Source organism: Mytilus trossulus, chromosome 7 (assembly GCF_036588685.1).
Source record: "Mytilus trossulus isolate FHL-02 chromosome 7, PNRI_Mtr1.1.1.hap1, whole genome shotgun sequence".
NCBI classification, from domain to species: Eukaryota; Metazoa; Mollusca; class Bivalvia; order Mytilida; family Mytilidae; genus Mytilus; species Mytilus trossulus.
Window position 1 is genome coordinate 11,903,369 of NC_086379.1, and position 14,455 is coordinate 11,917,823.

Genomic DNA, 14,455 nt, shown 5'->3' on the forward strand with positions numbered 1-14,455 from the left:
GTGGAAATACCTGTACGAAGTCAGGAATATGTCAGTTGTTTTTCATTCGTTTGATGTGTATGCACAATTTTGATAAATGCCATTTGATAAGGTACTCACCGTTTTGAATTTTCTTTGGAGTTTCGTACTTATGTTATTCCATTTTGTAATGGGAATCAGCAATAGTTAAACGTATAAATTCGATATAGTCTAATGAGCAAGTCCATGATTCAATAATGTAACGATTTCCTCAAGAAACAGTTTCCGAAAACGTTTGAACCATTTTGTACTAGAGACAGACATAGCTAGTCAGCAGAACTAGACATAACCTGGCATGCCATGAAAGCTCCATTATAACATGCATTAAAAAAGTAACAAAAACATTGTAAAGAAAATTCGAAATATGTAAATCTTTTTATTTTATTTATAAAAATAATCAAACAAATAACATCACAAATATTTAACAAAGACAAATGATACATTAAACGATTAGAGGAAATAGTACACACCTATAAAAAATCAAAGCTGAAAGAAATGGTGTTTTGTCGACACATTAATCATTATAAAGATACTAACAACATTTTGGTTTTTAAATAATAACAAAATCAATGAAAAATGCGTAAATCGATCCATGGACAGTTTATTTTAAACACATTTGTTTGCAATTTATATTTGGAATTTTAGTTAATTCGTAAAAAACATTCAACATGACAGACCTTTAGCACTATAGTGGATTGAATACAATCTTGTTATTTCAGCAAAATATTACCAACATGCAGTAAGATATATAATTTCTGTACATTATCTGCGTAGCAATTTTTGTCCAACCCAGCTGGAGCATTTTAAAAGTTTTGTTAGAAAATTAGAATACATAAATTTGAGTGACCAGCACTTGAATTCAAATATATAAATGCCTTATGCACGCGATTCTTTTCAGAGTCTATAAATGTTGTATTGATGGTGTTTTGCAAAAAAAACCAGTATGATTCTGTTAAACGTTGGACTAAAGAAATTGAATATAATATTTGAAGAAAACGTGTAATACCTTCGACATATATCTTACATAGTACAATATCATACTATATCATTTCCTTTCCACATAAGTATATATGAGACAGATTATTTTTACATTGAATTGACGCATGTTTTTTTGCAAATTACTGATTATTCACTTCACTTTTTCTACAGAAATTGAATATGATACTTGAAGAAAACGTGTAACACAATGTATCTAAGACTGATACCTTTAATTGTGCAGTAGCATGCTATGTTAAATCCTTTTCATATAAGTATATATGAGACAGATTTTTTTTTACATTAAATTGATGCATTGTTTTTTGGCAAATAACTGATTATGCACTTAACTGTTTCTTTTATATAAAAAAACAGAACCTTGAACCTACACTTCGGTCGTTTCAAGGCTAAGTTCAAGGCCATCGTTGTCAAATGAATGTGTGAACTCATCAGTGTGAAGATGACCATTATGCATATCTCTTGGAACCAGACTTTCGCGACTAGCAGCCTTCTCTTTCTTGTACTGCTCAAGAACCATTGCCAGAGATTCATTATCACCTTGCTGTACATCCCTCTCATCATCATACATGTCCATAGTAGCACCTTTCTCTTCATCTCCACGTATGGGTTCTTTCTTTGTAAACTGATTTGAATCGTATGACGCCACACTAGAACAATAAACATCGGACACCATAAGAGTATACATTTGCAGAAAATGTTGATATGTTAGTTTTTTTAAATTGTTTGGTCCTTTTAGTGTGCACGATTTCAAGCGTGTATATTGTGACTGTCCTATCGTAGTGTCGAGCACATTAATCTTAAATTCAGAGCGCCTGCATATAGAATATATATATATATCTACCACTTGATATTCAGGACTTGTATTTCCTATTATGATTTCTGTGATAGAAGATTGCTGCTCACAAGAAAGCTACTTAACAATGGGTTCCAAGTGGTGAAGTTGAAATAATCCCTTCGTAGATTTCATGGACGCCATGACGAGTTGGTTGAGCGTTTTCAGTTTATTTTCGACTTGTGAGTTTGAATGTCCGTTTGGTATTTTTCATCTCTCCAAAATTGGAATATCTGATTCACAGATGATCACGAATATTTTCCAATTAACGTAACTTCAATACTGTCCCTTTTTTCTCCGAATGGGAACTACTGTATCAGACTTATAATTATAATCGGGTCTGGACTAATGAAGAACACGGCGGGTGCCACAAGTGGATAGGGATACGCTTATCCTTCCGCAGCACCCGGGATCACCCAAAGATTTTGTTAGGGTTCGTATTGCTTTTTTTTATATAGTTTTTATAATGTGTTTTATGAACTGTTGTTTGTCTGTTTGTCTTTTTTCTTATAAGTAATTGCGTTGTCAGTTTATTAACGACTTTTGAGTTCGAATGTCACTTTGGTATCTTTCACCGCTCTCTAATATAAGAAACATTACAAACAATGTTTTTTTTTATATTTTTAAAATGATCATACCTTGCATCATCAGCAAAACGGTCGTAGTCAATATTGGTAAAATCTACTTCTTTATTTAGTAACGGATTTTGGCTGTTAATAAAAAAGTATATTTTTGCATCATATTTATATTTCAGTTCAATGTTATGACAATTGGTTTCTGATATATAACATAAAAAAAGAAATTATAAATATTCTCTGTGAGAAACATCATAGGGTATAATAAAAACTTCAATGCATTTTATATTGCAGTTAAATTCGTTGATATTGCTATTCATTGGACAAATATTCTTTTACTATGTTTTCTTTAGAATTCATGTTTGTTCAAATTGGAATAAGTTAAGAGGCGGCACTATCATGCTAGTTTGTTACATTATTTGAAATCTTAACCACAAAACCAGAAGATTTTATAATATAGGGTGCAGATTAGATTGATATGTCTTATAATCCTGCATTGTGGTATAATGTTATGCCTAGTCACCCTGCATTGTGGATCATTAATATGAAATAACGATAAATATTGTCATTGCATTTCCAAATGGTCGATGGTGTTACATGAAGGTCTTGTCTAAAAGCCCCCTAGTGCAAGCACCCCAAGTGCAAGCACTGCACACAAGTAGTTATAAGCATAAACATCAATAAACCCTTATATTTAGATGACTACGTACTTTCTAGCATACAAATTCGTTCCTGGGTGAGTCTCTTTTCCATCTTTGTCTTGATCTGAAAAAGTATCCATGCCTTGAATGAAATTTGTGTAACAAATGTAGTGCATACTTGTATTACTAACCAGTACATAAGAACTCTTTGACCAATTTCTATACAAAAAAAAAACCTGGAACAGATTAATGAAGAGAAAAGTTAAAAACAATTCTTGTTATCGTTTAAATGAGCTGATGAAATGTTAACTCATACGTTGAAAGAAAAAACGCCACCATTATAGAAACAGACTATTTGATAGTGCCATTTTCATGACTTGGTAAAGGAAATTTTCCGGAAAATGGTGGGTTGTATAACATATATTTTTTGAAAGGCCTCATATCATATAAATTTTTGTACCTACCTACTGTTGACTTAGTTGTAGCTGCTTTTAATTTATGTTGGTATCTAAAAACATTAAGTGAAAGAGAATACATAAATAAAGTCAACAGTTGTATAACGGTGTTCAAAAGTCATTATAAAAAGACATTATAGTATTTTAAATATATCATAATAAAATTAAAACTAATCATTATCTTTTTCTTCTTCTAAAAAACGTTAACACAGTTTCCTTTGAAACCAAATTCACTCGTATAAATTACATTAATTTTGTAAATTTACAGTTTACTCTTCTGAACAAATAAGAAATGTACCGTTCATGTTAGAACTAAGATTTTCAATACAATTCAAGTTCAAATAGTTCACAATTATCAATCAATATTCTGTTACTTGCTAGTCCGTTTCGAAGTCTTACACCATGTTCTAGGTGGGACTTATAACACCCATACCTTGTTGCACTACTACAAAAGCAGAATCCAATCAACAAGTTTGTAGCTCCAAGAAGTGCTATCACAGCAATCATGATGTATGTGGTCTTAATACCGCCTTCATCATCCTGGGATTGAGTTTCTGTATATGTCTGAAGAAAATAATCACGATGTCAACAAAGGAACCATGTAATTTTGATAACCTTGTTATACATTTTCCTTTTTTTTTAATCGAAGATAAAAAATCCTCTGCGTGAACGTTTTCTGAATCATTGATGTAATTATTGAATAACATACAAATGAAGACATTTGTTCATTGTCAAAGGCAATGGCAATACAAGGTGAACCCACGTTTTTAATATTTTTGTCATTTGGTCTCTTGTTGAGTGTTGTCTTATTTGCAATCATACCACATATTTTCTTTTTTATATTTGTTATCACAGGATGTCGTATCTGCCATTCAAAAAAGATATTTCAAATACCTAACAGTTATTTTAGTGATATTTTAATTTGTTTCGGACATCAGTTTGAATTTGACAAGTACCTTAGCAGCTAAAATACTATACTGCTTTAAAGTAACTCCAAGTTGGCTCGAATATTTGTCGAATAACCTGAAAAACATAAACGTACATTTGAAAAGAATCTTTTTGGGAATAGTATACAACAAAATGTCTAAACATTTAAATTCTGAATGAGAAAGCAGAAACTACATTTTAGTTTAAGCTGTTATCTCATACACATTTTGTATTTTCTGAACAAAAACATGACTTTAATTAAAAGGAAGAACTGTTCTTTACCAGATTTTAGAATGTCGTTTCTCCAATGATCTAGACACTTTCTGAATAGTAAGTATTGTAAATAATAAACCAATTATCAATACTAGTTGTTTTAAATTCAACAAGCTATTAGAAAAACTCAAATGTTTTGACCTTAAAAGAGGGACGAAAGATACCAAAGGGACAGTCAAACTAATAAATCTAATATAAACTGTCAACGCAAACAGACTGTGTAGTTATTCAAAGTTCTCATGTTGTCATTTTTCTTACATTGCATAGTGTAAATGATATCATAATTTTTTCAATAAATTAATTCATACATATTATACATATATTATCCTCCTTATTTTATATTAATATAAGTGAACTTATCCTAAATTATAGTTTAAACGGTTAAGGTCGGAATGTTTAAGTACTCGTGCGTATTTTGAGACTAGAATGACATTAGACCAATGTGAAGGTTACTTTTGTCACATATCCCACTTGGATTGTTTGCCTTCAAATGATTTGTAAATTTGTCATTGATTTGTGTCTCCAACTTCTCGAATTTGGGCTGCTCTGTTGAGTTTTATGTTTAATAAGTCGAAAATTGATAAAAAGAACCTAACGCTCAACAGTCAATTTATGCTTTTGGTGGTGTTCTGAGCATAACAACATTTTTTCAATGGCAAAATTCCACTGATCTCATTTTACTTTATTTCAAATGGGTAACTTACTGAATGGCGTCTTTTGCGCTAAGAATTGTTCCTGTTTTCGGATCAGCAACATGGAAATCCAGATACGTGCTGAAAGATCGCAGAAAAAACATTTTCAAATTCCATAGAGGGATTCATTGTCAATACATATTACAACATGCACCATATTTTGTATAGGTAGACAATACTTGTGCTATACCATTTAGATAAATTACTCTAAAGTTGTCATTGCTGACAGTGATCGTAAATAGTACTATAATAATTGAAACAAAATGCATTTCAGTAAAACCGACACTTAAACATAATATCATGCTGAGAGTAAAGAACGGATTGTGAAATCCTTCCAGTTCATTGTTATCATTAAATGTAGTATGGAGTATTACCAAAAGAAATTCTTACTACAAGATAAAAATCCTATGAATATTTTCGATTGCCACAAATGTCTAAGTTTTCTGCATAAAGTGATTAAAGTTTTGACCAATCATTCATGACGACAACAGTAATTGCAAAGATGATATGCACCAATCAAAGCACACTTATTTCAAAGTAAATAAATTTATGATTGTTGTATCGTACATGTATGTATTAACTGTACATTTTAATCTTTTCTTTTTGAAATAACAAATGAGGTAACTTTTGAGTTCATTACATTTCTGTCACAAATTTTGGTTTTAGTGATCATCCATCATTCATACGTTTAGTGACATCGTCACTTCCTTCCCACGTTGAGCGAACGGTTGAAAAAATACAAAGCTGTATTGCACGAATTATTTTGCAAAAAGACTTCTTATAAAATCAGAACCAGAACTGCTGTCATAATGGAATTGTGAGTACGAGGAACAAACATTATTTCAAGTTTATCATAGATAATGACGAATTTAAAGAAGATGAATGAACTTTAATAGTGCAGGGATGCATGCGAACCCTATCCTGTAAATAAACTTTTCAGGTGAAGAACATAACTCGAAAGGAATGTTTTGAGTATATATGGTTTGTTCAATAGCCAAATATAATATATCTTATTCTGCAGTTTACCTTTGAAAAGTTCCCGTGTTAAAAGGACGAATTCCATCAGCGGTAAAGTTTTGTTTAGTTAACTGGGTAAGAATTCTGAAACAGAAAGATATAAAATTCATTTAATATCTTCATTCAGTAAAGCAATAGAAATGAAGTCTAGATATATGAATAGTCTTGATTAAGAAGATATTATTTTTCTATTCCAATACAAATGCTACAGTGAAGAAATCAAAGGAGATGATATTTTCAAAACAAGTCTGTCCCTTATTTAGAAGAAACGGATATCAAAAACAAAGTTAGATAAGGTGATTGATTGATTTTTTCTTATTGAAGGTAGTTTTATTTGCTAACTATTGATGAACTGCTTAAATACGTATCTTAAACGGAAGAAAAATTCCGCATTGTCGAATAGATGAAATCATATAAGATGTTTTCTTCAGTGGCGTATTTAATTGAGAGGAGGTTTGATGTAGTAGTTTTAATCCAGGAGGTACATTTGGATTTCCTAAAATTTTAAATATCTTCATGAGACTGTTATTAAAGAGAGAGGGTTAGCGCTATAGAACCAGGTTTAATCCACCATTTTCTACATTTGAAAATGCCTGTACCAAGTCAAGAATATGACAGTTCTTGTCTATTCGTTTTTGATGCGTTTTGTTTTTTGATTTTGCCATGTCATTATGGACTTTCCGTATTGATTTTCCTCTGAGTTCAGTATTTTTGTGATTTTACTTTTTTTCCATTGAAGTAAGAATATTGCAAAAACCAGCGTGTTTGGTTCACATACCTCATCAAATCTGCTTTAATTCTGTGTACATATTCCTTATTACCATTGATCAATATCGATCCTGTCTGATAGTCAGATATAATGTAAATCTGAAATGATTAATTCTAATATGAAAAAATGACTAAAATATAATTTTAGTTAAAAAAAGACGTTCATCCGTTTCTGACTAGTTCAATTGTTTATAAACCCATAGTTGATTGCACTGGTGAGTCTGATTTTACCTACCATCCATAATGAATTCTATTAAGTGTTTTTCAATAGTGAAAAAGAGTATATAATACCCGATTGTTTAATTTTCCTTTTTTAAAATATTTGAATATCAAAACATCTCAAGTTGATAAACATTATAATAATGAACTCGGAATTGTGGTGGTGGAATCCATATTTTATGATAATTAACTGATTTGAATTTCAGTTACCCATTAATGAATTATTGAATTATATGTGTTTTACATGTTCACTGTTATTCATTGGTCTTAATTAAGGTATTCGGCCCATAATTAGCAAATATACAACTGGTAAAATAATTTACATTTTTATCAAGGATTGTGAGTAGGGGGGTCTAAGAGTTCTTAATATGAAATAAAAATCCGCTTCAACTTTTCTATTTTGACATTTATTTAATAAAAGGTTTAGTTACAACCTCTTGGTCGATGCCACTGCTGATGGAGTTATAATTTCCATAGTTTCCAGAGGTAATTACCTTTGTACATTATTTGGCCTGTTTATTTTTTTTTGGTTTGAGCGTCACTGATTAGTCTTTTATAGACGAAATGCGCGTGTGGCGTAAATAAATATATCCTGTCATATACGATTATTCACACCAAATATACCAGGTTTCTTATCAAACTATCGACTGCAATTATTTGAGAAGTATGTCCCATTGTTGTATTTTGTCCGATATGATATTTTTCCACTTTTGACTGATTAATTATAAATATCTAAATGGAAGTAATTTCAATTTTATCATTATCTAGTCTTGAAAAATATAATTAAAATTATTGTACATGGCTAAAAGTATTGTCATTAAAATAAATTTCTCTAACTCAATGGGAATTTATCCCTTTCCGAACCCATTGTATAAAAAAATTTAATCAACGTGTGGTTGCTGGTGATCTAAAAAGATCATTGGATGATTTTAAGGGTCATGACCTTTTTAGCTAACTGAATGAATCAAAATATGATAACAGGTGTTAATGAAATTGACAACTTCGTGCAATGTGAAAGGCACTCAAAGGGGATTTTCGGTTAACAAAAAAAGAAAATGTCTTTTTAATCATTAGAGAAACAGATTCTTACATAGTTACTCGTGGATTATCGGATTTATCCAATCTCGATAGTTAAATTATAAATTTTAAAGTCCTCGCCGAGGCGGCTCGGACTTTAAAATTGATAATTTAACTATCTCGATTGGATAAATCCGATAATCCAATGGTATCAATGTAAGAATCTATATATAACTAACTTAATACATAATCGGTTTCGTTAATTCCATGTTAGTCTTAAATTTGTGTTTAACAAAACCCAGCTACCACGACTAAGAACAATGTTCTGAATCCGTATCATGCACATTTCTGCTAATTGATTTTAAGCGAACACCTTTAGCTTGTATTACCTGTACATTGTTTACATACCCTCATCTCTGTCGTACTGTTCCCTGCAGCATCCCTTACAATTAATGGAATGTTTATATAACCTTTCATATTTTCCTCAAGTTGAATATTAGTATTAACTGTCCCGTTGCCAGTCACACATATCGGTGTTTTGTCGTTACTTCCTGTGCACGCCTTTATCTTGTTTGTGTTCAATAATTCTTGTATCTTTTGTCCCAACTGGTCACCACTGGAGTATGTTAATTTACCATTTACACTAAACTGATGAACGGAATATTGCTCTGAATCTGGATCGGGTTTCACGCTTTCCTGTAGAAGATTCAAATAGAACATGTTGTTATGGAGTAACATGATGTGTCGTTTTTTTAAAATAAATAATATTATATACTTTGAACGTAAAAAAATTATCTGAAAGACTAATATATATTTTGTTATCTTCATCTCTTTTTCTTGATCTCAGTTATTAATTATCATCATGCAGCTACGAAAGAGTCCGCTTGCACATGTGATTGTTTTAGTATGAATTCGTGTTACTAAATCATAGTTTGACCTCACCATGGACACGGTGTCGTCTGATACGGCAGGTGTAGCAATGGCGTTGTCAGTTTGTTTTAGATTTATGAGTTTGACTGTCCATTTGGTATCTTTCGTCCCTCTTTTGAAACAAGGATTCTTCTTTAATTTGAATTGAATCCTTCCGAATTTTTTTCATTGCTCAACAATAAAATAAATATTCTATAGCCACATGTCATGTTCCCCCCTAAAATATATCCAATAAAGTATCATTTAATTAAATTGTGTATCAATCTTTAAAAAAAGAAATTATGAAACGAAGCAATATTACATATATATGTATCCCAAAGACGAAATAATTATTGAGTATTTTTTTCTTATTACGATATGACATCCCAAAACGCAGATCTTAAAATATTTTTAAAGAAAATTACAAAAACCAACCAGACATGAATTCGAACGTACTTAAAGAATACAGATTTGAGCAATACAAAGGTTACCGGTACTTTATGCAATATCACGTGTCGCTTAAGTTCAGGTATACTTGCCTTCAAATCATAAATAAAAGCTTCAGTTTTCCCAGTTGTGATAGTTCTCCTGACACCAATACTGATAAAGCTGCTTTTAAATATAGGTGGGTTATCATTCTGGTCCAATATTTTAATATTGACTGTCGTTGTAGTCGAATTATTTTGTGTAAATATGGAATCATAACATTGATCACTAGCGTTAGTTCCACTCGCATCTACAGCTTCTATTACAAGAGATATAATAGCATTTGTAGTGTTTTCTCTATCTAACTCTTTGATAATTGTGATAGTACCATCCTTAAGGTTAATTTTAAACGATCCACTTTCATCTTTTTCTGAAAAAAATATTTTACTATAAATGTTAACAAAATTTACACTGCATTGTATTCATAACCATAACCACGATATTTGAATTCAGCATTCATTTTCAATCATACATAATGTAGCATTTAGAGTGTAAACAAAAATTCCATAATATTTTAAGTGTTTTGTTTTATTTAAAATTGCACTGTTTCCATATGTACTTTTAAATGCTATAAATTGTAGAAACAAGAATATGTCCCAAGTACAAGGATGCCCCACTCGCACTATCAATTTCCTTGTTCAGTTGACCGTGAAATTAGGGTAAAAACTCTAAATTGGCATTCAAATTAGAAAGATCCTATCATAGGGAATATGTGTACTAAGTTTCAAGTTGATTGGACTTCAACTTCATCAAAAACTACCTTTAACTTGAAGCGGGACAAACGGAGGGACGAACGAACGAACGAACAAACGAACGAACGGACACACAAACCAAAAAAACATAATGCCGTGCCCCTCTACTATCGTAGGTGGGGCATAAAAACATCACAATTCAACGAATCAATAGCGCAGAATAAAGTTTAGTTAGTTCTTTTGTACAGACCAATGTGAGGTATCACTAATTAACTATGTATGCCCCAAAGTATGAAATTGAAAAATTGATACTTTTATTTAAAGTCAGAAGTTTATAGTATAGGAACAACATAAGCTAAACATATTAATAGGTAATGGTGCTCCTTTTCGAGATATTTGATTCTTTGAAAATGGCAGGAAGAGCTGAATAAGACTTTTCTCTTACATTTGCCTTGTATCTATTTGGGTGTCAAATCGAAAGAAAAGAAATATAGATTCTGCTTAAACTTTAGTAAACGACCCTTTATGAGATTTTACAGCCTTATATGAAAAGAATGATTGGTGTTATGAGGCAAAATGTTTCACCTTGTATCTTAAGGAAAGCAAGCAAGAAGTCAGAACATCTGACAAATTTTGTTAAACCTGACCTAAGTACATCCCTAAAATCAACTTCGGTATCGCAGTTTCATAGATATAAATGATCGACTGTTTTCAATCTGGAATGTTATGTTCCTTGCTTTACAATTTGTTTCTGAAATCGCATGAAAATCAGTTAAATCCTATAGACACATGTTTTGTCAATTTTTAAGGCATGTGAACTGGATGGCTTTCACTCCTGAAACGACCTATCATGTATCTAAAGACGCTTACTTATTTTGTATTCAATAATGGAATCTTTATCAATATCTTCTGCCTTGACTGATGTTACTATAACATCTTTAGTATTTTCTAGCACAGTTGCGTTTTCTATTGTGTGTGGAAACGTTGGAGGATGGTCGTTAACATCAACAATGATTATTGTTATAACTTCATCTGTTGATAAGATAGGCGTACCATGGTCAAATGCTTGTACCCGTAGCTATGTAAAATAAAATAAATATTTATTGAAAAATTTAACAATCAAAACCCCATCCCGCTCATATCCCCTTCAAATCATTAACAAAAACAAAACAAAACAATTAACCAGTACTTTCATCCACAAAGTTTTGTATTACAGTTCAGAAAACAAATAATTTTGTTTCTATTTGTTTAGTAAAGAACCGAGGTAACAATGAAGCTTTTATGTCGAATGCTACAAATAAGTATGGTTCGTCTCCTAAAAATTGTAAGGGGGCCTTCATCATGATTTGTTTTTGCAACTACAAATAATCTCGTTCTCTTTCCCTTCATTGTAAGATAATCTAATAAAAGTTACTACGTATACTAGTTCATTTGTAACTTCTAATTCTTTTGGAGCACGTACGTCTAAATCCGGTTGGTGATGAGATTAGCAAATTCTGTAGATTTCCATTTGTATTTTGTTATTGTTTTGTCTCTTAGTTCTTCTTCCTGTCTGGCCATGGTGTTGTATTTTATATAGGAATTTTGACTGACTGCCTTCCTAGTATTTCCTCTCTATGTTGTCAATATATTATACTTTCCTTTTGTGAATTCATTCTTGTTATCCGGGAAAATGTTTCAAATCTAGCGATAGGACAGTTAAATTGAAAACCACCATTTGAAAGAAAGTTGGAATAAAAAAACTAATACTAACAAAAAGGTTGACACAACCCTTTATCAAAACAACACGGTGTTGATTAACAATCTGAAAGGATTCATCAAACGAAGAAATTGATGATGAAAGGTTGAAAAAATTTCTTAAAACATAATTAAAGCTAACAAGTTCTTATTGTTGGCATTAAGGAGTTACTTCCCTTTCAAAACAAAAAGAGAAATCTGGAGGGTTTCAACAGACGAATAAATTTATACATGTAATGGATATTTGAAATAAATTAATGTATAAGATTTAAAGCTATAAAGTTGTTATTTTGGGCTTTTGTTTTTCGTATAGACAAATGGAAGCAAGATTTTAATACTAAATATTGAAGACTTGATCACATTGATAGGCCGCTATTCAAAATACCACACGTGAAGACAGTCGGTAAGATAAATTCGTTACATGATGTGCTAGTGACCTAATGCGATATGTATTGGGTCAGTAAATGTCATATGTGGATTCGAGCTTCGCTCTCATCCCCTATGGAATTATCTGACCCCATTTATATCGTATTAGGTCACTAGCACACCATATAATTAAACATACAGTTGTATATCTAATGTATGCATATCACTGAAAAGATCGTCTGCAAATGAACACAATTTACTACAGAAAAGTATTTTGAGCTGTTATTTAAAGATTTAAGGCTATGCGGAACTTTATTTTCAAAGTTGTAAACTAAGTCAAGTTGCTTTTGAAAGGCAGCTGAATCTATTATTGAAATGTTTACATACTGTATAATCTCCATCCGCACTAAGATTCTTAGCTGTTGTAATCTCTCCTGTGTTAATATTCAGAAAAAAGTCGCTGTGATTCTTCGGAGTGCCTGTTTGGTCGATAAATTTATAGGAAACGTTGCTGTTGTCCCCAAAATCTGCGTCTGTCGTATTGAGAATAGTAACAAGAGTGCCTACTTTTGCACACTGAAATTAAACATATGCATATTTTTTAACTCTGATTGAAACATATTTAAATGCATAAATGTATGTATATTGAATAGATGTATAAAGTAAAAGTACTAGTGTTGAAGGCATCATTGTCATCATTTAACACATAATTTGATTCAATTATACATGCATATCAATATCATGATTTCGTATACACTAGTCATAATTGATAATTGTAAAATAGTGGGCATCATCAAATTTAAATACCATGAGGATTTCTACTGCAATTAAATTGGATCAATAACGTATATTTTCTAAAACACATGTTTAGATTGCTTGCCTTCATAAGCGGGTATGGTCTTCTTAGTTGCAATAGCTGCTTAAACTTTCAATATTCTTTTCAATAAGATAAAAAAAAACATTAATGCATCTCTGACAAAAATAACTCTGAATGAATGTTTCAAGTGACATTCAAATAATGTATATTCGATTATTATTTTCTGTCTACTTGGCGTTTCGATTCGATGCTCAATTCTGCACATATAGTACATTATAAAAGACAGTTTAATGTTTGTGTCATTTATATTGGATTGCCAGCCCAGTGAGGTTAACTCCTTATCTTCTTTTATTATAAGTAATTTTAAAAAATCATAGCAAAAAAAAAAATATAGAGAAAAAACAATCATTGATTTACCTCATATATCTTGTAGAAATCTTTAAGACCATGGAACACAGGCGGGTTGTCGTTCAAATCCTCTACGTAAATAATTACTGAGGTTGAATTTTTTAGACCTCCAATATCTTCTACCCATACAGTTAGATCTTTTTCACCGTAGTTATTAACAAGTGATGCATTGACGGAAATTGATCCAGAATGATTGTCAATTCTAAACAAACTTTCTACGTTTGTTGCCGGTTCAATCGAATATTCAAATGAATGATTTTCATCCACATCTTTGGCAGTTACGGTTATTATTGAATATGTCGAATCCTGGTCTTCCCTTACATTAGCTCTGTATATTTCTTGTAGAAAGTAAGGATTATTATCATTTATGTCTGTGATTTGTATCGTGATAGCTCCTGTACTTGTTTTACGCTCCAAAGGATCTAACGGATTATCATGTACCGTAACTTCTAAACGATAGGTCGCTTTAATTTCTCTATCAAAGTGCCCATGAGCTGTTACTCTTCCCTAAAAATGCAAGAAAGTACACATATATGTGTTGTGCCAATTATAAATGATTGTACTGCATTCAACATTGAGAAAGCTAGATGTGTCAAAGCGACACGAATGG

General features: G+C 31.4%; 1 protein-coding gene across 1 annotated transcript; it reads right to left on the reverse strand.

Annotated features, from left to right (window-relative positions):
* Nucleotides 1-981: 981 nt before the first annotated feature.
* Nucleotides 982-12,077, reverse strand: LOC134726151 (protocadherin Fat 4-like). The gene is made up of 13 exons (XM_063590550.1): nucleotides 12,009-12,077; nucleotides 11,388-11,595; nucleotides 9,879-10,195; nucleotides 8,839-9,126; nucleotides 7,205-7,293; nucleotides 6,436-6,510; nucleotides 5,422-5,490; nucleotides 4,474-4,540; nucleotides 3,951-4,081; nucleotides 3,527-3,570; nucleotides 3,132-3,186; nucleotides 2,485-2,556; nucleotides 982-1,661 (listed from the first exon to the last, which is right to left on the reverse strand). Exons 1-13 carry the CDS (start codon nucleotides 12,075-12,077, stop codon nucleotides 1,379-1,381), a joined length of 1,767 nt encoding a protein of 588 aa, XP_063446620.1. The 3' UTR covers nucleotides 982-1,378.
* Between the last annotated feature and the right edge of the window lie 2,378 nt (nucleotides 12,078-14,455).

Bases quoted from the DNA above. Each gene is read 5' to 3' on its own strand.
- LOC134726151 (XM_063590550.1), bottom strand. From the start codon at position 12,077: ATGGCCAGACAGGAAGAAGAACTAAGAGACAAAACAATAACAAAATAC. The intron at 5,491-6,435 runs GTAAACTGCAGA...GCGATCTTTCAG, and splicing joins AACACGGGAACTTTTCAAAG to CACGTATCTGGATTTCCATG. The intron at 3,571-3,950 runs GTATGGGTGTTA...TAATGTTTTTAG, and splicing joins TTTTGTAGTAGTGCAACAAG to ATACCAACATAAATTAAAAG.